This window comes from Amborella trichopoda, chromosome 2 (assembly GCF_054954075.1).
Source record: "Amborella trichopoda isolate Santa Cruz 75 chromosome 2, AtrichopodaSantaCruz75HAP2 v2.0, whole genome shotgun sequence".
In the NCBI taxonomy this organism is placed as follows: domain Eukaryota; kingdom Viridiplantae; phylum Streptophyta; class Magnoliopsida; order Amborellales; family Amborellaceae; genus Amborella; species Amborella trichopoda.
In genome coordinates this window covers 68,507,290-68,532,920 of record NC_142337.1, presented here as the reverse complement: position 1 = coordinate 68,532,920, position 25,631 = coordinate 68,507,290, and the positions used below count along the sequence as shown (strand labels likewise).

General features: G+C 36.1%; 1 protein-coding gene across 2 annotated transcripts; it reads right to left on the bottom strand.

Annotated features, from left to right (window-relative positions):
* Positions 1-708: 708 nt before the first annotated feature.
* POK1 (phragmoplast orienting kinesin 1) lies at positions 709-17,338 on the bottom strand. Of its 2 annotated transcripts, none has more exons than XM_020664827.2 (36): positions 16,252-17,338; positions 15,967-16,122; positions 15,756-15,839; positions 15,561-15,680; positions 15,356-15,469; positions 15,181-15,273; positions 14,926-15,086; positions 14,766-14,840; positions 12,529-12,616; positions 12,371-12,429; positions 11,891-11,954; positions 11,719-11,784; positions 11,422-11,622; positions 11,232-11,336; positions 10,798-11,033; positions 10,644-10,713; positions 10,489-10,551; positions 10,329-10,376; positions 10,112-10,191; positions 9,221-9,287; positions 9,012-9,101; positions 7,610-8,521; positions 6,881-7,438; positions 4,443-6,671; positions 4,222-4,329; positions 3,448-3,614; positions 3,276-3,363; positions 3,088-3,162; positions 2,707-2,943; positions 2,211-2,309; positions 2,042-2,116; positions 1,878-1,930; positions 1,529-1,640; positions 1,341-1,448; positions 1,086-1,251; positions 709-1,000 (listed from the first exon to the last, which is right to left on the bottom strand). In XM_020664827.2, the coding sequence occupies exons 1-34, from the start codon at positions 16,825-16,827 to the stop codon at positions 1,353-1,355; spliced, it is 7,425 nt and encodes a 2,474-aa protein (XP_020520486.1). In that variant the 5' UTR covers positions 16,828-17,338; the 3' UTR covers positions 709-1,000; positions 1,086-1,251; positions 1,341-1,352. The 2 variants fall into 2 exon arrangements, with proteins under 2 accessions (XP_020520486.1, XP_020520487.1); XM_020664828.2 differs by having other exon boundaries at positions 3,580-3,614.
* Positions 17,339-25,631: the final 8,293 nt, after the last annotated feature.

The window sequence follows — 25,631 nt, the reverse complement described above, 5'->3', positions numbered from 1 at the left end:
AAAATTACATACAAAGACCCATAAAAGGATTACCTTTTGTTAATAATATTAGCTGTTATTCTACTTCCTTTTTGCCCAATTTCAATCTTCATGGGACTATCAACTTTTATCCTGAATGGGCTACTGGGTAACCTCTCAAATCTACTTGGAAAGGATGGTAAAAGGGTATAAACAAGACAAGCAACAAGGAAACCACAAGCACGCTCTTCTTTGCGTCCACTGGGAATATCAATAATTTGCCTTTAATTCAAAGAGTACGGAAATATTAAATTAAAATTTTAGTTTAGTTATTCGCCTATGTAGTTAAAATCATAAGCTAACCAACATTCTCTAATTTCAAAAGGTTTTAAGAGCCTGAGGGCTATGAAATGAATTTTATCAGCCATGTTGCTAAGTGAATGGCTGGATACTGTCACTCGGTCTTTTTCTTTTTATTGTGTTTCCTTCTTTTTGTGGAGGTAGAAGCAACTGAGAGTGGACAGTTAAAGATTACAAACATACGGCTAGCTACGACTAACCTCGGAGATGAAGATGCATCCATAAACTTCCAAAAGTCTTGTGCCACTGAATTGCTTCAATTAAAAATGCCACACGTATTTTTTAAAGAAAAGAGATGCTTCAGTTAGGAAAATTGACACATTGAGCTATACGCTTAATGCTTGAACGTTTGTAGCCTGCCTTTTTAACAAACAGAGAGAGCTTTCATACTTACTAGTAAGGCATGCTTTGCTATTATGCATAAATTTCACAACATTCTAATGTGCGCAAACAAACACACAAAAATGATAGCCAATACTCCAGCAGAACAATCTTGACAAAATTAAAATTCTCACAAAAGGAACCAACAGATTTACAAGATAAATTACATTCTTTTTTATAATATAAACATAAAAGGGCATGCACTTTACACCAATCTTCTGCAATTTGATTCCCTTCCATTCTCTAAGGTGAAGGTTATTGCCATGGTTCACCTTAACATATTCTTTCCTCTCACTTTCATCTGTAGACCAAGACACAAAGCAGTGTCAAACATAGCAAAGATCTAAGTTTCAAGTACAGGGAAGAATCACAGTTCATTTATTTACCAGCTTCAATCAATTGTCGCCTCCAAACAATTTATCAGATAGTGCTGTTTATCACCATTGACGTATATATTACCGTCTATCCACCAGACAATAAGAACCAAGCTTCAAATTTACTCAAGATGGTGAATTCTCCATGTACTCCACCTTGCTAGAGTTGCTTGATCTCCTGTTGAACCAGAAATTTGGTAGAACGATGGGAAAAAGAAAAGGACTGGTTTTCCATAGGAAATTACAAGAATAAATGATGTCACCTACATCTTATAGTATTTACTGAGTTTGCTGAGAGGGCTTTCGTGACCCAGGTATCCGCTTTGATGATGCCTCCAATTCGCTGAGCCTCCTCTTGAGTTTCTCTTTGTCCATCTATACAAGGGTACAAAACATGCATAAAAAAAAAATATTAATATTAAGGAAAGGTGCAATAGAAAAGACTAATCATGCACCTTCAACATCTCATTCTGCGCTGTTAACATTAGTCCCCGTTGACGGAGCTGCTCAGCTGTCACTTTTGCAGCAAGAAGCTCTGCTTGTATTTGATTAGTTTCTTCAGCCCAGCTAAAAGTAAAACTTGGCTATATCAGGTCATATGCCGATGCTATTTTTGGCAAACAAGAAAACATAAAGAGAACCTAAACCCAACCAAGAATCGTCCATCTATCCATAACATGGCAGGATCCTATAGATTTAAAACGAACTTTTGATCTCCCCACAGCCCAAATCTAGGTTTAAAACTCTCGAACAGACAAAAGGGAAGTGCCAAAAGGGAATGAGAATTTGGTAACGGAAGTACACCTGTCTTTTTTCTTGATCAAATCATTGATCTGCTCTCGTAGCTTAAAATTTTCCTGCATTTATCGATGACACAAAAACAGGAAGTAAATATATGTGAATCACATAAAGCAAACTTAAAGAAAAAATTGCATAGAGAAAAATTAGAAGTAATTGATGACCAGAACCTCTGCTTGGAACCCTTCATAATGTTCTTGAGCTTTCTCAGCTAGCTTTTGCACCAGTTGCTGGTCTAGTACGTTCTACATTTTGAAGCGAAAGACAGATGGTATATAAAAGATCAAAAAAAGAAAAGAGAAACTGTGCAACTCAGAAACCTCGTATAGTTTTGCTTACTGCATAATTAGTCATATCCAACTTGACTCCAAGTAAATCCCGAATTACATCATGTGTCATGCTTTCTGCTGCAGCCAGTCTTGCACTCAGCATACATATCTGACAAATATAAATATAAGAAAAATATTGTGAATAGTGCAGACATACACTTGAAGAAAAATAATTGTTGATGAAATTTGAAACAAGTCTCTCTCTCTCTCTCTCTCTCAGAGACAAATAGTTAGACAGAGAGCCACAATGGCTCTCCTCGAAAGGGATATTTCGATGTTTAATAAAGCACACTATTTTCATCTAGTGGAGCTTTATAGGTAACAGAAGTGCAAAACAAAATATCCTTGGAGGTAAATTGGTCATTTATCAAATGCCAAGAAATCCAATAGAGACTGCAAATAAGGACTGCTATTAAAATGCTCACTCCATATAGCAGATAATAAATACTAAAGGAGTCAAAGGAATTCCTAGAAAACAGCAGATCCCTGTGAATTGGAGGCAATACCTCCTTCTGCCGAAGTGCAGCCAATCCTTCAAGTTCTTCTATGCGATGTCTGGCCAATGACAGTTCCTGATCCTTTTCTGAGTTCATTTGGTGCACCAAGGCGGAAATGCACTTGAATGGTGAACCTGAACCTCTGGTCCTTGCTGAGGCTTTCTCCATTCTACTGCCTGTCATGGCACCAATTAAGGGAACTGAATCCGTTTGCACTTCACGAGCCATGGCTTCCAAATTTTTGTACTGCTTGGGACAAAAGAAGGTAAACAAGAGAGTATCTGTGAAGCTTCCTTTATTTTTACTACTCTAAAGTACTAAACTTATGTAAAACAACTATTATCATACTCTCTACGGAATCAAATGTTAGCATTTTTTTTATTTTTTAACCTTTTGTTGGTATTGTAATGCTTGGGCCTCAGCATGCAGAACCAGCTCAGAGATATAATCTTTACATTGCCTGATCTGTCAAATCCGAATCATTACAAGCAAATGTGAAAGTATACAATTAGAACACCTGCACAGTGACTTGATTACATTAAGATACAATTGAAAATCACTAATCATCTAACATGTACCTCATTTTCTCGATCTAATTTTTCCTTTTCAAGAGCTTGTATACATCTCCTTGCCTCATGAAGTTCTAATTCTCCCTCTTCTGTATGCCTGCAAGGAATACTACATAAGTAATGCTGCTGAACCATTCATCTTCAAAGATATCATTCATTCGATTTCAAGGCATATTTGAACCTTGAAAACTGAGCATCTTTTCGCTCCACGATTACAGGATTTTCCAAATATAAGCTTCCAGTAGCTTCCTGTTCTACTGAAAACTTGTGTCTCAGAGACTGAAGTTCAAATTCTAAGTGTTCTCTACTTAACCGTTGCCTTTCAACCTCCTCGGCCATCTCATACACCTAACAAGAGAAACACAAGTCATGAACAATAAGCTCAATTTTGAACAGAAGCATATAATAATAGGATACTAGGCAACATAGCCAAAATATAAATAAATAATAAAACAAAGGAGGACACCGGACTAGTCCTACCATCACAAAATCATGAAGATGCAAAAGGGCCTCTCATCTGGATAAGCAAAAAATATAAAGAAAATTCCAACATGGGAGAACTAGGTTATAATTTGTTTAATCAGATGAAGAAATTTCTTGATTTACTGGTGAGGGCAAATATCACGCAAGTGAAATTATAACATTGTGACAGCCAAATCCAAAATCTGCTGAGTTGCATGTCCCATGCATAGTCGTACACCCAATAAATTAGACACCAATTCACAAGTCATCAATTCAAATAAGCACCATGATCTAGTTCTGACATCAGCATCAAGCACAGCTAAAAGAACTTTCCAGATACAAGACATTAAGGAACCATTCAGGTGGACATAGTTTCTAGTAGAAAGAAAAATTCAGAGTAGATAGGCCTTTTACTCCAACTAGGAGTAAGAAATTAATAAACACTGACCAGGACTTGGTTTAAACTTAAAACAGGACTTCAGAACAGATATACCTTTTTCTCCAATACATTGACAGTACTCTCAAGCTCCTCCACCGAATGTTCTAGTATCTTAGCCTCCTCCTCTTTCTCTTCAGCATAAGCTTTACTTGCTTCTGATAGCTGAAAGTATTACTCAAAGTCATGCACGGGCTTCAACAAATAAATTTAGAATCGTTTCTTCTGTATCAACAATGATATACAATAAAAAGATAATATTTCAAGGACATGCACACCTCGCGGGCTTCGATGGCTATAGCTTCATTTTCATCAGCTAAAGCCTTTGCCATATCCAGCTGACCATTCAGTCGAACCACCTGTGCACGAAGGTGATCCCTCTCGTTACTGAAATGTTTTAATTCATTCTTGATGCCCAGAAATGACTGAAAAGCCCCCTGACCAGCTGAAGAATCTAAGTTGCTGATTTCCTTCTCCAATCCTTCAATAACCTTTGATTTCTCCTCCAGTTCAACCTCTGCAGCAGATTTCTCTGCATAGAGTTCTTCAAAAATATCTTTCAACTGTATATTCTCATCCGCGATTAGCTCTAATGTTTTGTTGGCTTGATCAAGTTCTAATTTCAGAGAACAAACTACAGTTTCTTTATTGGCTAGCTGCACTTCAACCTTTCTATACTGCACCATTATACCATCAAGCTCAGCTGTATTTGCTGCCAGCTCATTTTGAGCACAATTTAGGGCATCCCTTGCCCCCTCTAGTTCATCCTTTTGGTCCTTTGCTTCAGATGCTGACTCCTGCAACAAGCTGATATCAAACAACAGCCCTTTTAAAAGCTCATCCTTGCGATCCAATTCCCTTTTAAGGGACAAATTATCTGAAATAGCACTAATCTTAATCCGTTGAAGCTTGGAGCACACAGATATGTACTTGAACAGTTTCTCCTCAATGATACTGATCCTTTGAAGCAGCATTTCAAGAGATGCATCGGTACTTTCATTTTCCACAGGCTTAATTGAAGGTACATTATCCTTTAAATAGGTGAATTTTTCCCTTAGAATCTCCATCGCTTGAATAGAATCACAGACAGATTCAGTGTTCATTTCCACCAAATCTTGAGGACCAACTTCTTCTTCCAGCCCAAACATTGCAATATTATTTTGTATATCACCTTTATTTGAACCTTTATGTGCCATCTGTGGATATGACTCGTACATTCCTTCTTCATTTTCCTTCGCAGGTGCAAGAAATCCACTACACTGTCTCTTAATATTTTGGATTTTGATACACCAAGAATTCACATCCATAATAGTACCAGCAATATCCTTTTCTATTCCTCTATTCACTGACCTCCTAGAATCCATTCCATAGTTTTGAAACTGAAGATGACAGGGCTCAATCCCATTGAGGATCCTGGTGCAGTCAAGGCATTGATCATCAGAAAGTATCGACTCCTCTGTGCCCAATCCTGATAGTCTTGTCATCACAGTATTCATATTTAGGTTGTCATGCCCATTAAGACAAACCACACTATCTGAAAATGTTTTATGTTTAGCTAAGTCGTCACGGATTCTATCAATATCTGCGAGTTGTCTGTAAATACCTTGCTTTAATTTTCGAATGTCTTGGGTTAATGCTAACTTTTCTTCTTCTAGCTTTTCAATCTTCTCCAGTCTCAGGTGTAGTGAAAGTTCTTGCTTTGGGCAAAATGCAGCATCAAAATCAACAAAATTTCCATTGGACACGCCAACAGTATTCACCATATCTAGCTTTTTCTCAATATCTGCGGATCGAGAGGCTTTACACTTTGAAAGTTCAAACTCAGCTTCTTTCTCAATGCCACTTGTTCCATCATTCTTTCCAATAGCTCCCTTTATTTTCAAATGTGCAACACTCAAATTGGCCGCTGTGATATCAGATTCCCTCCTTACATGTTGATAAAAATGAGCATTTACATTTGAGCTGTTGAGTTTTTCATGAAAGGACTCTATGTAACATTGGTGCACCACATATAAATAAAAACTTCTCTCTATTATCTCTGACAAGATATCTACTTGCCATGAATCCACTGTGCCAAAATAGTCCAATATATCTTTTCCAAAGGAACAAATCTCATACCATACCTTCATAAAAGTATCCTTTATATCACCCTGCACTTGAGTAAGAGATAGCTCTAGTGAAGAAATGGAGCCCTTGATTTCCAAAATGTTTGAATTTACCTGATCTTGTAAGATCTTATATTGATCCTCTTTCAGACAGATAGAAGATTTCAGGCTTTGAATGTCCGCAATCAAGGATGTCCTCTCTGCCATCAATCCTTCCCCAACTTTCTTCAACTGATATGCCTCATGCTTTGCGCTTTCATTTTCTTTCATCAGTGCATTTAACAACCAATCTGCCTCCTTCATAGTCTCATGAGCCTCCTCGAACTTCATAAGCAAACTTTTCACCAGATCACTTTTCTCAGCAGCAACCAGCTCAGCATCTATATGCTCAAGATGAAGAAGCTGTGACATTCAACAAGAAAAGACAGGACTGCTTGTAAAGCAAAACAAGGACAAGAATAAAACATAAACCTACAACCCCCATTTGGAAATTCATGTCACTTAACGATGATTAGCAAAAACAGCATAAGAGATAAGAACACAATTAATAGGAGGTTCTGATGCAGCTATGTCATAGAGTTACAACAAAGTTTAGTGTTTAAACTTGTTACCTCTCTGGTCTTGCGCCATTCTGCTTCAGCTTTCTCAATCCAGTCCTCAAAAGTTTGCAGCTTATGTTCCATTTCCAGCATTGCAAGCTTATGTTGTTCATCCTTGTGATCCATCTCTGCTTGACGATTTTCAGTATTAGAATTGACCACGTCATTGTAATATTCTTTTTGTTCATAAGGCTCCCTAGGTTCTTCATTATCTGACATACCATTCAGCAGCACATGTATATTCCTTAAGCTCATTATAGAGGAATCTATTTCCTTCTTGAGATGAAATATCCCAGCATCATTGGACATTACATTATCCACCACCTCATGGAAATCTGCCTTTTCCAGAAACCTGGCATTACAATTAGAATCATTATCTTTGTGTGATTCCTGGTCTTCTATTGTCAACGTCTCGACACTTTCATGGTATTCATCTCCAAACATATCAGACTTTCTCTCTCTTACATTAGAAGAAACCTCAAGAAGATTATCTGATGGATTGTCGCAACTCACATGGTCAAAGAAAGAGTAACGTGGGTTGAGATTTGACTTTTCTGATGCCTTTGCTTTCTGCAATCGATGAAATTATGATAAACAAATGATGAGACCAAACTGTGTGAAAAAGAAGGTTGTACTACCAGAATCAACAGAAAATTGTAATCAGATAGAAATTTGAACAAAAATTGAAGGATTGACATGATTTAGATGGATGTTTAAGGATATGACACAATGTGGACTTACCCATCCCACAATAACATATTTCTTCAGGCAGATTGAAAACTCATTTATATGAAGTTTGAGCTCAGCCAATTTCTTATCTGCTTTGGCAAGCTCAGTGCTGATGACATTCAATGTACGGTGCTGGCTTCCAACTTTAGTCAATTTGTGCGAATGAATTTGAAGGTTTGCTTCATTAACCTCGCTGTGATGGCAATGGGTTGCTGTACTGGGAGAACCCTCTACCACAGGTTCATTGACTTCATGCTGAATAAGACTCATTTCAGACAGTCTCTTCAATGCTCCAGATGCAGCACTAGCACATAGCTCTGCATCAATAAGCCGAGCATTACCAAGTTTAATCATTTTCTCAAGCTCATATACAAGAGAATCCTTCTCGTATAACAAAGACCTTAATCGTATGATTTCTTGGTTTTTTTCATCATTCTCTAACTTTTGAGCATCAATAATAGCCAGAGCTGCTTCCTTCAAGGATGCCAATTTATCTTTCATATTGAGTCCCTCCCTTTGTGCATTTTCTAACTCCTTCTGCAAACACTCAACTGATGTATTATTTTCTGCAAGGGTACCGCAAGAAAACTCAACTTGCTCCACAATCCGAGCATGCCCCCAAGGATATGTATTGGAAATACTTTCAACCTGGTCAGAAACAACTCCAAGTGCCTGATAGCCATCTACAAGATATTTTGCAAGGTCAATAGTGACCTCCTCCCATTCCTCATTCAATTTGTGTGTGTCTTCTTCTCTATCCCTTAGCACCTGTGACAATCTTGCATTTTCTTTGGCTAATACACATAATCTCTCCTGAAGTTTCTGATTTTCCCTTCTCAAAAGTGTCAAGTGATTTGAGTACAGGGGATCGTTTGCAGCTAGAGAATCAACTTCATGATGCAATAAGGTGAACTCATTCTCGACCTGGAAACACATCAAATTTTCAGAACATTCTGTTCCCATTGCAGTTCAATGTTTTCAACTATTCAATGCAAATTCACAAAGAAAGCTTGAACTATATGGTAATGGCAATCTTCATTCCATATTCAACAATGGAAGATATACAAATTCTGAGCATCATATCATTTCTAGTGACATAATGACATTTGGATGAACTCAGTCTCGACCTGAAAACACATCAAATTTTCATAACATTCTGTTCCCATTGCAGAATCAATGTCTTCAACTATTCATTGCAAATTCACAAAGAAAGCTTGAACTTCATAGTAATGGCAATCTTCGTTCCATATTCAACAGTGGTAGATGTACATATTCTGAGCAAGTTATCATTTCTAGTAACATAATGACGTTTGGAGGTCCAAATTGCAATTCATTTAGCATAATCAAGGAATAAGTAAATGATAAAACATGAAAATGCACCATATGCACTGATAGCATTGTTAAGAAAGATCACCAGAATATCCTCCTCCAAGACTAGCTGCACACTATTTTCCTGCAGTTTCTCCGCTGTCCTGTCCCCAAATTCAAATAATGAATGTTCGACCTGCAGAGTAGATAATGGTGTGAAAAATTGCTTACAAATAGTTGCTATGAGCTCTTTCTTATCAATGTTCAAATTTCAGAATGCTACATCTAGCTAGCAACAAAAATATTGATTCAAACCTTTTGAAGCATAGGTTCTTTGCACTTCAAATACTTCTTCATTTGGTTGTGCAAATCATCAACTTCCCTGTGACTCAAGGATACATGCAAGATGAAGAACAAAAAATCAACAGCTTCCCCACACGCTGCAACTTGATTCCCGCTTCACGACATAATTTATCAGGACCTCTGTTTTAAATTAGGCTCTGGGTCAGAACTTGGGGCCTGGCCTGGACAAGTCACTGGGGCGAGTGTGAGTTGACTTGCCCAAGTCTGTGCCAAGCTGGACAAAGAACCCAAAAAACAATAAAAAATAAAAACAAAAATAAAAAAAAAACTGAAGAACTGGTAAAAATAGGGAAAAAATAAAAAAAAGATAAACAAAAGAAAAAATATATAAAACATGAGAAAAAATTCAAAAGTAAAAACATAGAAAACTGGTTAAAGATCATTTTCTCAGAAAATTGAGAAAAATAAAAAAAGGCAAAGTATTAAAATCCTAAAACCATAAAAAGCACATAGAAAACTATTATAAGTCAATCATAATTGATTTAGTCAAAAATCATTTAAATCCACTTTATTTAATTATAACTCACTTATATATACCCTTCAGTTTCGGGAGTGTGCTGAACCCAAGTAACTCGGGTGAGTCAGAGTCAACTCACCAGGGTCTGGAAACACTGATCAGGACTAGAAAGCATAGACCATAATAAGCACAAATGTAGAACAGTCACTTGCAGCAACAAAAGGTTTCAGACCATGACCATTTACTTCTGAAATAAGTTAATTTTCTACTCTACATTCTTTATTAATCATATTACAGCGCCTTTTGGATCAAAGAAAGATGAAGGATAAGTCTAGGGTCTCATTGGCAAATCAATTAAATAAGAAGAAATACCAAACAGAGGGTACCTAGTCAATCTCATATTAGATTCTAGGCAAGCACCAAGATTCTTCTTGCAATCCTCTAATTCTTGCAAGGTAGCATCGGCCTGAACGCAAGAAAGATGGGACAAGAAAAAAAACAGCAATTCAGGATGCTTCAACAGGTTCAAAATGAAATTGTAATACCATGTATCTTATGCCATAGTAATGGCAATCCAGAATGACAAGAAAGAGAAGAATTGACCTTCATAGTCAGAGACACATTTTCCTCAGTTGCAGCAGCAAGATTCAACTGCACTTCCTCCAGTTAGATCAATAGCATAAGCGCCATACAAATTAAGCCAGACACAATACAAAAAGAAAGCAAGAAAATGCCGCATAAACACAACACTTGTTAGACAAACCTGCAAAGTTGTTCTTGTGGGGCAATTATTCTGCACAAGTTTGCCCTCAAGTACTTCGCAAAGCTACAAAACTCAAATGTCATTTTCAATAAAATTCGAGGGACTCAATAAACAGAAGGACGGAAGCAACAAAATAGAAAGTGATTTGCAGATACCTGATCACGCAGTTCAGAAACTTCAGCATGCATAATTTCTCGTTCCCCTTCCTCATAAAAATCTTGGAACCTGAAATGACAAAAGAAATCAGCTCAAACAGAGAGCAATTCACATAACAGTGTAATGGCATGGAGATCAGAAAATAAGACTTACAGTCTAAGTTGCTCCAAAAGTCTTTTATTTTCCAATTCAAACCAGGTCAATTCAGGGTTACTATCAATTTTCCCTTGAAGCAACTGTATTTCCTCATATAAAGCATTATTTTCTTCCAGAAGATAATCATCTGCAGGCTTGGTACCACCTACAAATGACTCCAGTCTTCTAGTTTTCTCCTCCTGGAATTTTAACATTGTCTTAGAACGATAGACTTCATCTTCCCTTTCTCGAATCTGCAAACAAAAAACATTGAGAATGATCACACTCACGAATGAACAGGAAACAGAGAATCAACAATGAATATTTACCTGTTGATTGCAGGTCATAATAATGTTTAGAAAACCCAGCAACTTGCAAGTATATTTAGATGCTAGCAAATTATTAAATGTGAAAACTGAGAAGATGGCACTGTATGCATGATAAAAACATACCAAACGATTCATTAGTTCTATTTCAGCTTCTAGCTGGTTATTAGCAATCTCTGCCATCTTCTCTCTCCTCAAGGAGCCAGCTAATGTAGCTTCAATGGATTTCATCTGATTGATAGATCAATGATCACAATTGTAATAGGATAAAATTTTCAAGACTGCAGCCAAACCTCCCATATGGATAAGGCCATACCTTTTTGCTCAATAATCCTAGGTTGTTTGCTGTCAAATTATCCACATAATTAACTGGGCCATGTATCATGCCAGAAGCATCATTTGCCTGACCAGAGTCATATTCTGCAAAACCTGTACTGCAAATGAAATGTCCAGAGATTGATGACCGAAATGGAAGAGACCTTGAAATGTTTTCATGTTTAAGGAAGGTAACCTCCTCCTGTTCAATGAATACCACATATAAGTAAATGGCTCTTTTCACTTGAATGGCAAAATTTTACTGTGAACACATAAGAGAAGAGTGGGTAGATTAGACCTTCAGCTGTTGTATTTGACGTTGCAATGCTGTGATATCGCCTGATGCATCCTCATTCACTATGGCCTGATAAAAAAATAATAGCTCATATCTTCAGCATAACCTTGAAATAAAAAACTAACTATAAAAAAACCATGTATTTAATAAGACATAACAAACTCCAAACCATTACATTATTCTGAATAAGTTTTGCACGCTGCGCAAATTTAAGAGTGCTTAGTGTTTCATTTACACAGCTGCAAGGAAAATAGTAAGAATCAGAATATGATAACTAATACAATCACCATATCCAAAAAACGAAAAAATATATATATTATATCCAAAGGAAAACCTAAACCAAAGGGAGAGGAAATGCTACAGAAGATTGGAAACACACATCCCGAGAAACCTATTTCATAAATGGGGGCAGAAACGCCTCCTAAGAAATCAAGAAATAAAGGGACAACTTGTTGCTCTGTATATATAGTTGTTTGTGCACATGCATATCTATCTCGCATGTGAACTTCATTTTGTTACCCTTTCCCAAGTCCTATTTAGTTTAAGGTGAGCCTTTCTAATCCATGCCCTTGTATAGTTTCTCTTTTCGATTTCCCATTCTTTCAGTTATATGATAGACGAACAAGTCAAAACTGAGACTGAAATATACAAATACCATATGGATGGGCTGATGTTCGCAATAATTGCTGTTTTGGAATTGCCACCTAGAGAATCCTGCATTTGTGGACATGGCTAAGTTAGCCAGAGTTATCAAATAGGATTGCACGTGGTAAAAGGGATAACTTCTCATAATAAAACTTCAAAGGTTTTAACCTGAAGAAGAAATGTAAGCCTCGAGTCCCTGTAAGGAACATGGCGTTGCCTTCCTTGTGCAACATCCACTAAGGTCATAATTACCAACCTGCATGAAACTCACCAATTAAGAATAATATAATGGAATAGTGGATTTGTACATACTGCAGAAATTCAATTGAAAACAAAATGGATGAGTGAAACTATTTAACAAGTTAGCATTGTTACTCTCAGGAACCAACTTTGGATCAACATCCTCAAAACCAAGTATCGTCTTCACGACTCCCCTTAGCTACCTGAATTTAGAACCAATAACATGTTTTCAGGTATTTGGAGGTCTATTTACTCTACCTTTCAACTCTTTAAACCACGAATTAGGTTTCATCCCAGATCAGGGAATCAAATTCTCTTTTGGCATGATCTTTGGCTGGGCCTCACCCCGCTTAGGGATAAACATCCTGATCTCTATCGCTTTGCTAGAGATCAAGGGAAAACAGTAGCCCAAGAAATGCTACTGACTGGGACCTCTTGCTCTTGGAACCCAGTTTTCAGGAAATGCTACTGCCCCGGGAGGCTCTTTCACGGTGACATCTTTTTACCTCTCTTTGTCGCTACCTCCCACTCTTCCCCTTGCGCCAACTTCTATCGTGGCCCAGGCCTGGGATTCCCTAGCTCCCCCAAAAGTCAAGGTATTTACGTGGTTGGCCCTCTCTAAGAGAGTACTGACTGTAGATCAGCTGCAAAGACGAGGCATTCAGATTCCCAATCGCTGTGTCTTGTGCTTAGCGGAAGAGGAAACTAATAAAAATCTCTTCTAGCATTGTCCCTACGCATACAATCTTTGGGGAGCAGTCCTCAAGTTGTTCAAGATGGAATGGGTACCACCTGCTGAAGTGACCTCGATTCACCCTTCAATCAAGCCTTTTCCTTGGGCCAAAGCAGGGATTATGCTCTGGAAATTAGTGGTGGCAGCAGCCTTGTGGTCCTTATGGATAGAGCCAAACCTCAGGATTTTCAGGGGGGAATACTCCCCTTGGTTCAAAATTTTCAACAAGCTCAGAACTTCCATCATATTCTGGGCCACAAATCATCCTCGATTCAAAGGAATCCTGGTATCAGCCTTTCAACAAGATTGGAGCAACATCCTTAGACATCATTGCTCTCGTCCCTCCAAGTCTTCTCGCTGGAAACCACTACCACAGGGGATGCTAAAGCTCAATTTCGACAGATGCTCCCTTGGCAACCCGGGACCGTCAGGTAGAGCCATCCTTAGAGACCACCTCGGCTCCATCGTGGCTTCAGTTTCCAAACACATTGTCTATAAAGATTCGATGGAGGCTGAAGTGGAAGCTCTTCTAGAAGGCTTACTACTCATCCAACATCTCAACTTGCCCTCTCTCATTGTAGAGGGTGACTCCAGGAACTCCATTACCTGGGCACAAAATCCTATCTCTTCCCCGCCTGGTTTTTGGCTCAATCAATTGATCAGGTTCATTACCTCTGCAGGCATACATTTGTCGTGTGGATGCATACTTGGAGGGAAGGAAAGCATGAAGCTGAATCCCTCGCAAAAGCAGCAGTGGAGATGGATGGACTATATAAGTTTTTCCTGCTTTTTGGTTCTCTCTTTTTTGCTCTTTTGTATGAAAGGTCGGCCTCTTTTCTTAGCTTGCTGCCATTTAATAATAACTTTTCGAAAGAGACTTTCAATTCCTTTTTCTCTTTTATCCTCTCCTTGAGCACCTTTTTTGTGGTAAGCCAAGGTTTTGTACTCTTTGTTTCTTAATTAAAGGTTAACATTATAAATAAATAAAAAAAAAAATTGAACAAGTCACAATGTCAGTATCGCCATAATGAAACAAAATCGCCATGGTATTGCTGACTTCCAAACCATGAATAGAGATAAATCTTTTCAAGGAATTCTTGCTTAGTCTTCAATCTCCAAATAGGGGACTAAAATCTGAGCTAGTTCCAATCATTCAAATTTTGGAGTTGGGTGAAGTTCTTTTTTAATTTAGAGATAAGTGCAAACAAGTGCCCCAAGCAGTTAAACATTGAAAATCTAAAACAACAGTGATGGTTAAGGAATATAATAAAAAGTTAAATGGTTTTTTTATTGCCTTAGCATAAAAAGAACAATAGAGTGCAAGAGGATTTTGTGAAAAGATAATACATGGGAAGGCAGAATAAATCAATAGACATATCTCTAATAATTAAAATAAAATAGGCATATTCTCATAAGCTTGTAAGAAGCCTACCCAAGAGTTGACAAGGATTTGTTGATGTTCGCCGCTTCCTTTAGCCGCTCTCCTTCTGCGCCAGAATTTTTTTGCCTGATAGAGTAGGGATAGTTGAACTGATTGCCCATACAAGCCTCTGCCATTCCTAATTTCAAACTTAAAGCCAAGCATTTATTACCTCTCTGAACCAGCAAGATCTACAAGGTTTAGCCTCCCAAACCGAAGGTGATTCATTGCATCAGCTTCCCACCGACTCTCAATGGCACAGGTAAACACACTATGTGAGCGACTGCTCTCAGAATTCATGTTGGTTGATGCCACTTTTCTGTTTGCTGAACCCTGGAATGACAAACCAAATCATGAGGCACCATTCTCTCCACAAAAGTTTCAAAAACCAAAATTGAAAATGAGTGCAAATTTCATTGCTAATCACCTGAACCAGAAGATCAAGAACATCCTTCACTGTTCTCACTTCAAATTCAGAAAGGTTCTCAACATACACGCCCTTCTTTGCATCCTCTCGCAACTACAAGAGGAAAAAGTGTGCTTCACAAGGACATTGGAAAAGAGGCTTTTGCGAACTAAGAGCAAGAGGTGAGATAAATTACTTGCAGATTAGTCGATGAAGGTTCTAATAAATCTGTAATCTGCTCATTGTAAATCTCAAGAAACGAACACTTGCAGACATAATTTAACTTCACGTCCCTTCTACTCTCCTCCTCCTAAATATAGAGTTTAGTTAGATAAAACATTGATTTAGTTAGATAAAACCCCTTTGTCCGACTCCAAGTCAACGACGGATGAGTATCATACCGCTCTTATCTGAGCAAACAAATACTCAAAGATGCGAGGTGTCATCCCACAATCCTCGCTGAGCTCATCTTCTAAATCATTTATCTCCCCCATCATGGTGTATGTTTTTCCACTACCCGTCTGCAAAATAGGACGCAAGTGATTTCAGCTCCTAAATCTCTATTGTTCTCTAGAAAAAATCTAAAAAAGTACTACCTGTCCATAAGCAAATATGCAGCTATTGTACCCAAACATGCAATTCTCCACCATGGGTAGACCTGCCACCTTGAAAAGCTTCTCCTGTATGAATCCCAGATACAGGTACATTAAAGGTAACCACACAAAGTAAAATTGACCCAAAAAAGAAAAAAGAAGAGGAATTCCACCAAGGCAATAAAGCAAGTATCTGAATTTTATAGTCATGCACCTGTGTGATGGTCTCGCATGCCACATGATCAAAGGTAAACCGGGCTTCAGGATGCCCAAGCCAAGTTACAGTCTGGGCACTCTCCTGTCTTAAGCATCTTGTGTATCCTTGCAAAGACCTCTCCTTATTACTGACTGGACGAATGCGTATCAAAACCTTGAACCAGAGAAAAATGCACCACAACAAACAAATCCTCGAATTTCAGCTCCATAAGACTAAATCTACTAAATGCCATTCAAAGTATGCTTTCAGTGGGTAAGCATCTAAAACATCAAAATAGCTCACCTGTACATTGTGATTTGTCCAGAAAGACGGATCTTCGGTGAGATCAAAATGAGGAACTTGAACTAAATTTGAAGATGCAAGGATAGGAAGGCCTCTCATTGCCTTTGAGGGACCTCCACCCTTCCCTACACTGGACTGAGGCAGACGAGCACATGTGTATGCTCCATAACTCCCATGATTGAAAACCCTAGAAATATTCCTTGTTGGGGTACTCTGAGCTGAACTCGGCTCTGAATGGCTACCCATCGAACCCTTCCCCAAAATAGACCTAGGGGTTGTGCAATGCATGCTTCCATTTCCATGAACAGTGCCTTGAGATTCCGATTCTTCACAGGTCTTTTCATGGTTTCTCAGTGGAGTGACCTCTAATCTAGGCCTTTGATCAGTAACTTTTTCTGAGACAAACTTGGAACTAGGGTTAGGGTTTTGAGAAGGATCAGGTATTAAGTTCAAGGGGGGCCTTGCAGGGGGCAATGCAGTAGAAGAAGCACACAAATTTTCAAGCCTGTTCTCATTTCCTTCTTGGGTTTGTGAACTCTTGGAACCATTCTTTCTGAATATTTTTAAGGCTGACATGCCTGCTAACTACGGGACTGACCAGAGATCCTAATTCCTGGTAGTTTACATGGAATCTGTGTTCACTGATTTGAAATTTGAAACACTAATTCATGGGATTTACAGTGAATCCGCAACCAAATATAGAAAGGGAATAAAATGAAACATGAGGAAGAATAATTATCCGGCATTTCTGAATTTGAACACATTTGAGCTTGTTATGGGAACAATGATGAGTATTTCAGCATTTAGTTTAGAGAGAGAGAGGGCGAGGGATTTGGTTTAGACTTCAGAGAGAGAGCGAGATTTGGGAGCTCAGCACATTTTTAGAGAGAGAGAAGATTTTCAAATTGAGAATGCGGGGGAAAAACAAATATATGATACGGTGAAATTACGAATGTACCTCTAAATCGTTACAGAAATACCCATGCATCGTTCCTGTCCATGCTAACCCCTTAAAGCTGCGTTTGACACGTGGATATTTTGGGAGTGGAAGAGATTCTCCCGCAAATTATAAAAGACTCCGCTGTTTGATAGAAATGAAATGAAGTCTTCTAAAAATAAACTTATTTTAACATTAAAAATTAATTGTGTAGAAGACTGCATTTCCACTTTACGGCTTCTATACAGTAATGTCAAATATCGAAGTCCCACTTCCAGGAACTCTTGTTTATCAAACACGTTAACTATTTTCTCATATATTTTGATTTATTAAATAGAAAGTAGATAATGAAACCATTTATCTTTTCTACAAGGTCATCATAATTAATTTTAACCATTGGATGTGAAATTAAGTGACTGCATTTATTTCATTGACTAAACCTAAAGCAAAAAAATAAATTTTCTCGAATTTTATAACGCATCCAAATATTTCAAACTATCATATTTCACATCGGATGGTTGTAAATAATTGTGACATCCCTATTCCAAAGTTAAATGGTCTTATTGTATACAATCCCTTTTCAAAATACACATCAAGTAACACATGGTCTTCTATTGGAGTAGTTGCAAATACATAAAATATTAAATACTCTATCTCTAATTGGTATTTTTGATAAATTTCCATTCTATAAATAACAAAGTTATGTAGGTGGGTCTCTCTTCCCATCTAAAAATTAGGAAAACAATAAATTATTTAACAAAAAAAATCTCTCGTAATATCGGAATTTGAAAAGCATATCGTAATTTTAAGTCGGGTGTAAGTTGATATTGTGACCTCCATGTACAAAAGATAAGTGGTTTCTTTGCTAACAATCCCATTTGATAAATACCCTAAATTTTATCTCCCTTGAAAAAGTATTATTCAACTTGATTTTTATCTTAAGGAAAACGTTTATATAAGGTTGCAACCTGAAAAAATGTAGAATTAAGGTGCATCTCAAAAATCCATATCAGAATGTTGTTTTGATGTTGGAAAACCGTCTAATTATTCATCTTGACATTAAGATGTATGAATATATAGAAAAAAAGAAAAAAAGATTTTGAGACCCAAAAATAATGTATCTTGAAACACATCATTTGGATCGTTTATTTTTAAGTTTTTTATGTGTTTATAGATCTACATGATTTGAATTATTTTTGGAGTTATAGAATGCAATAATTAGAGATAGAAAATGGATTCTCCGGCCATTCTACAAAAAATTGACACCAATATTACGTCTTATAATAAAAGTTGGAGCCATACCTTAATTTGATTGTTTAAAATTACGACTTTTTGTGCAAACCACAACCGTGGTGATCCACGTTAGAATTACCATGAGTATTAAAAAACTAATTTTGAGTACGTAAACATTGGATTTTCACCTGTGTGCAATTCCAAGGTGCAGCTCTTTTCAAGTTGATCCTTTAAAAAAAGGGTTCAGATGCATCCGTAGGTGTAGAGGTAAGGTGCACCTTCAAATTTTATCATAGGATATAATTTTGGTATAAAATGTTCTTAGGATTATCTCAAACTCTATTATTATATCTAATTATAAAATTCTAAATTTAAAAAATGGTTAAAATCAAGTAGATCTATAAATATATGAAAATCTTGCAAATAGATGGTGTAGATAATATGTTGTAAAATACATTATTTCTACAACCTAAAATCTTTTTATTTTTCATAGCTATACATCTCGATGTCGAGATGATCAATCAAAGGGTTTTTCAACATTAAAACTACCTTTTTCGATGGATTTTTGAGGGGCATCCGTAGTTCTACATTATAAGGTAGCATCTTTATATAAACTTTTTCCTTACGAAAATGGTTTCATACGGCGGGGACCGCATTTCTACATTTGCGGTCCCCGAGATATAAAACATCCATCTTGAAAATGCATGCAAATAGGTGGTCCATCTAAAAAACAATTGAAACAATGGTCCAAATGTTTCCTTAATAAAATTATTACATTTTTATTTTAAAATTTATTTATTTAGTCATATTCATAATCTCCATCTTAGAGATTACATGCCTTTAAAAAATAGGTCCAAAATTCTATTTCAAAAATAGATTTTTAAAAGGTGACTCATTTCTCCATAGACTCATAGAAACCATGTCCTTATGTCAATTCAATTTTTTTTTGGTGATTGTGAGAATGAGTGTGTCACAACCCCTGAATTTTAGTGTCTAAAAGATGTATGGAAAAGTTATATATAAGTCAGAGGGCGCAAGAGCCCGCTGACTTGGGACGTCGCTTAAAGTGCGCTGGCTCAAACAACTTTAATATCGATGTCGCTTAAAGGGCACCAGCTAGTCACAATTGATCTTGACCATTGAATGTAAATTTTGGTAGTTGCATTTATTTCATTGACCAAGCTCAAAGTTCAAAAAAAAATTATTGAACTTTATGCCTCACCCAAGCTATTAGATTTCACATCATATGGTTGTAAGTAATTGTGACATTTTTGTACAAAAGTTAAATGGTCTCATTGTATACAATCCCAAAGAAAAAACATACTTTAATTTTCAAAAATTTGATTTATATATATATATATATATATATATATATATATATATATATATATATATATATATATATATATATATATATATATATATATATATATATATTACTAGGCCTAGATTATGAATCCCTTAAAATTTGAATAAATAATCTACCTTTAAGATAAATTTTAGAAGGGACGCACGTGTACATATGAGTTGGCCGACTCATATAAACCTTGCCCAATATACATTTGTCCAAATCGGCAAATGTGCATATCCTCCCATAAAAGCATATAATATGTTTTGAAAAAAAACAAGAACTAGAATAACAAGAGATACTTATCAATGTGATTGTATATAATGTGGTCATTTACGTTTGATAGAAAATGGTCACAATTACTTACAACCATCCAATGTGAAATTTGATAGCTTGGATGCGTCACAAAGTTCAAAAAAATTTATTTTGAAGTTTGAGCTTGGTCAATAGAATAATTGCAGCAACCTATTTTCACTTTCAATGGTCTAAATTAATGTGACCACCTTGTACCAAAGGTCAATGATCTTATTCTATACTTTCCCCTTATTAATTGCCTTTGCATATGTTATATCAAACAAATTTGATCGTTTTATTGGGGTTATTGAACAAACACACCATGATTTATTTAATCGTTGTATTGGGGTTATTGAACAAACACACCATGATTTATTTGATCGTTTTATTGGGGTTATTGCATTGAATAAGCTGTATTATTTGTAGCATCTCAGATTATACATCTATACTACTTTCAGTTGAAGCGCCAATAACATGGATTTGAAATTTGAACGAATTTGAATGTGAGTGGGATTTTTCTTAGTAATGGTGGGGCATGCATGCCTTTCTTTTGCAAAAGGGCAAATTAAAGGCAACAAGAAAAGGGGCTATTCGTTGGGCTAATCAATTGGCACTCACTACACAAGATAACTTCGAAAAAGATAACTTTAAAAGTTGTCTAAGAAATATATATATCCAATAACTCTATGATCTCTTATTTTGCTACATCCAGTTTAAATGATGTTTATATAGAAAACTACAATCCCACAGAATGATTTGGAGGATTATGACGATAATCACACCATATATTTTTTATAATTACTTGAGGGACATAAAAGAACAAGTAGAAATGTTGGTTACACCTTGAAATCGAGGGATTTGAGGCAGAGGGCGAGATTTATGTGTATGATAATTCCCATATGCTCAATTTTTGTTCAGGCGGCTAGCAGTAAGCTGAAAACAATATCACATATTAATTACGTTTTAACAAACTTGATTAATGTTAGGTTATTGACTCACACCCAACAATTCGATCAAAATCATTTGGACCATAAATCCCCAAATTACGGAAACACAAAAGATTACCCTAAGATCGATAGTAGAGGAGAAAGAGTATACCCTGTACTCAAGAGAGCATGCTGCATAATGCTTCCTACAAGTCTATCTCTTGATAATAAAAGCATTTAAAAGAAATGTATATAATAAGACTATTTACTTTTGATATAAGGAGGTCACAATCATCATTGACCATTATATTTGAACTCGGGTGTTGAATATATGTCATTGTTTAGACATAAAGTTTAAAATAAAATTTATCGATTTTTGTAACACAATTTCATCTATTGAATTTCGCATCTAAGGGCTAAAAACAATCGTAACTTTCTTATACAAAAAATAAATGATCTCATAGTATACAATCCCATTTTTAAAACATAGTACAATTTTCCAAAATAATTTGCGTAAAGTTGTATCGGGGAATTTAAATATGATAATTTTATATAATGGAGAAAAACAATCAGGAATACTTTTGACCATTGTTTAGGAACTCGCCTCAGCCGAGGGACTCGATCCTTGGCCAAGGCAAGTTACTCGCCCATGTTCAAGTCCTGTAAAAGGCTAAAACTTGTAAATAAATTAGTAAAAATTAAACAATAAAAGAAAGGTAGTTAAGGTAAAATAAAACTAAAATCAACCTTGAAAGTCTAAATAAACTTAAACAACTATAAAAAAAATGGTTTGAAAAAATTGACTTATAGTTGTGGACATTTTAAAAAACAAAAATAATAATAATATAAAAATTAAGATTATGGCAAAAACACTTACCAATCTTTACCAAAAACATCCAAATCATAAATAAACAAATTATAGAACAATTCTAAATGTTTTACAATTTTTTGGAATTTTATTTGTGTGACCGAGTTGTATGCACAACTTGGGGGCATCGTCTATAGGGCAAGGCCAAGTCACTCCCTTGTGACTGAATGGACCTAGGCATGTCTTATAGCACTGATTTTTGCAAAACTTGGTAAAAGAACTCACCAAAAAGAATATAGAAAAAATTTGTATAAGGTTGCAATCTTATATTATTAAAGTAAGGTTTACATAAAAATCCACTAGAAGATATTGTTACGGCACTAGAGAACCCTCAATTCAATTATCTTGACCTTGAGATGTGAGGATATTAAGAAAAAATAATTTGATGTCCTAAAAATATTACATCTATCCAGACCACCTATTCTCAAGATTTATTATTTTTGAAATTTCAAATTTCATAACTAAGGATAAAAATAGAGTTTCAATCTATCATATGGCTCACGAGAAGTACATCTCCTAGTAAATTTTAGAGATGTCTTATGCTTCTAGTGTGCCTTATATTCAGATTTTATTTAAATAAGGGGAAATTGATCAAATTACCCGTAAAAGATGAAGAATTTAATGATTTACCCATATTTTTTAATTTAAATTTTAAAATATCCATAGAAAAACATAACCTTGAGCCAGGATACTTGCAATTGAGCAAATTGTTATATAACTTTTATAGATATTTTGAAAATCTTCCATTACATTAATAGAAAACATTAAGGATCCCTAAATTTAATGGAGAGAGTGGACATCAACTGTCCACCATGGTCCATTTATGGTCCCATCTCGATAAGGTTTTAAAAAGATGAATCGCTTACGGGGATCCCCTCCCTCATGATACCTGAATTCTGTTTTTTATTATTTTATATCTAAATTTTATCAATCCGGACAATCCGGATTGGTACAACAAGTGGGTGATCCAAAACCCGATTCCAGATTTTAAGACATTGCACAATGGAAATCAAATAGAATATTCACTTATGAACCACAACGTAATTAGGAATTGAGGTGGATATGTTTCTTCTGTACCATGCATAATGCATCATGGCATATCTTACGACATGCGTTGAACTAAAAGCATTTGGAACTTATGAAATGTTAAGGTTGTGTTTGGATGTTGCTGTGCCCAAATACATGCCACATGCGTTTTGGCTGTTTTTTAGGCGATTTTGGGTTTGTGGCTTCGTTTTATAAAACTTGATGTAAACTAACTTTTTTGCATTTTTATAAGATATGAAATTTATAAGTATTTGACTAGAGTGTAACCTTAGATAGAGCAAAAAGGTGGAACATGATTCATGTAATCAACCCCAAATAACTTGAATAAACATTTGATGATGATGTAATCTATAAGCAATCTGTTAAAAATTGCAACCAAGAAGAGTGATGCTTGTCATCATTACCCTAAGCACAAGTTGGTTCTGGTGGAGCAAAGTTGATCTATATGATCATAGAAAAGCTCTTTAGCCTTTTACTAGCTACTGATAGAGTGGAAACCACATGAACATAAGATGTATTGGATTTGGTGATAGCTAAATCACAATACTCATATTTTCTTCTAAAGATTAGGGTATTATGGAAAATAAAAAACCGACTTTATTGGGAAGCAAAAAAGTGATATCTTTACTAAAGAGTTAATGAGAACATAATACCCATCATTTGAAGGTCACCCCTTTGGGGGTTAAGGGAATGGAGTTGTAATATGGAAATGAGTCTCCAAGAGAGAGACATGACTTCTGAGAGAGGGCGATATTCTCATGAGTTTTTTGTTGGTTAAATTCTATTTCTAGAGAGATAAAATATATAAGTTGCTCTTGAGGTTATCTTTCCAGTAGCAGTATTGTGGTGAGAAAGATGATGTTGATTGACGGTGTTGCTCAATTGGGAGAACGAGCTTAAAAGGAAAAATCAGTGATGGTCTTTTTACCGATGTTTAGAGATAGGTATTATCATGTAACAAAAAACTGCAATCTTCATTGTGATAGTGGATTTTTAATTGCCAATGCCGTGGATGTAGCCCTATGGGGTGAACCATGTAAATCGTGTGTTGTTGTGGTGTGCTTTTTATGTTTGCTTTATTTATCGCACTCGATTTATAGTTGTATTCATCTACTTCGCATTTGGCCATTTAAGTACACGATCTTGGGTGGGATTCCGATATTTGGGATTCTCGATTCCGCAAGCTATGGAGTTCGCAAGAGCCCTACAATTGGTATCGGAGCATAATGTGTATACAAGGCTAAGTTTTATATTAAGAAAAAGATGAATGATACATGGTTTGAGGGGGGAAAATATGGAGGTAAAATGTTTGTGAAAATTCCACGACGAAGGCAAGTGAGAAGAAATTAAGAAATATCCATGGTTTGAGGTGGAGAAATATAAAAGCAAAGTGTTTATAAAAATTCCACAATGGATGCAAGTATGCAGAAATCAAGAAATCCATTTAATGAAGGTTTTCAAGGCAATTATTGTGATTTTGCTATCAAGGTGGAGATTATTGGGTATGGTGATAGCTAAATCACTATACATGTATTTTATTTAAAGATTATGGTATTATGGAAAATAAAAAATTGACTTTCTAGCGAAGCAAGAAAGTGATATCTTTATAAGAAAGTGGAGGAGTACATAATACCTATCGTTTGAGAGTCACCCCTTTGGGGGCTATGAGAATGGATCTCCAATATGGAGATGGGTCTGCAAGAGAGAGAGAGACATAGCCTTCGAGTGAAAGACGGTATTTTCATGAGTTTTGAGTTGGTTAACTTTCACTTCTTAAGAGAGAAAGTCTCTTGGTTGCTCTCAAAATTATCTTTCTGATAGCGGAATTGCGATTGAAAAAATGATGTTGATCGACAGTGTTGATCGGTCTAGAGAGCGGGTATAGAAGGGAAGATCGGTGATGGTCTTTTACCAATGTTTAGAGATATGTATTATCTCTTGTAACCCAAAACTTTAACCTTCATTGTGATAGTGAATTTCTAATTGCCAAGGCCGTGGATGTAGCCATACGGAGTGAACCACGTAAATCATGTATTGTTGTGGTGTGCTTTATATGTCTGCTTTATTTCTCATACTTAATTTATAGTTCTATTCATCTACTTCGCATTTAGTCAATCATGTACAAGATTTTGGGTAGGATCCCGATGTTTGGGATTCTCAGTTCCGCAAGCTAAGAGGTTATTGAGATCCCTACATGTTGCTCTGTGGTTGGTCCACTCTCTTAATTGTTACCAGTCCATTGATTAAGTGGTGATGGGGACTCATGACCATAGCATTTCTATGGCCTACAAAACCATATCTAGTTGAACAATACAATGCACAATGATTTGTTCCTTATTTCCTTTATTTTATAACGGAAGTCAATGTCTCTTCACCTCAATTTCATGTTAGAAAACTCAAGCAAATAAGCTTGAAGGAATGGTATTGTATACTATGAGACCATTTATCTTTGTTACAATGAAGTCACAATTACTACTAGTCATTAGATGATGGCTTAGGGAATGTCATGAAGTACAATTTTTTAATTTAAACTTTGGATCTAGTCAATGAAGCTCTTACAACCACCCGATTTCAAATCTGATGGACAAGATTATTTGTGACCTCTTTGTACTAAAAGTAAATGGTCTCTTTGTATGCATTTCCGGAGATGTTAAGTGTTAGCTGTCTTAATCATTGTACATCAGCAAATGATTCCTACTACAAAATAAGGAAAAATGAAGCTGAATA

Coding starts and splice junctions, on each gene's coding strand:
- POK1 (XM_020664827.2), bottom strand. CDS start 16,827: ATGTCAGCCTTAAAAATATTCAGAAAGAATGGTTCCAAGAGTTCACAA. Junction 10,377..10,488: donor CCACAAGAACAACTTTGCAG/GTTTGTCTAACA, acceptor GAGGAAGTGCAG/TTGAATCTTGCTGCTGCAAC. Junction 6,672..6,880: donor AATGGCGCAAGACCAGAGAG/GTAACAAGTTTA, acceptor TGAATGTCACAG/CTTCTTCATCTTGAGCATAT.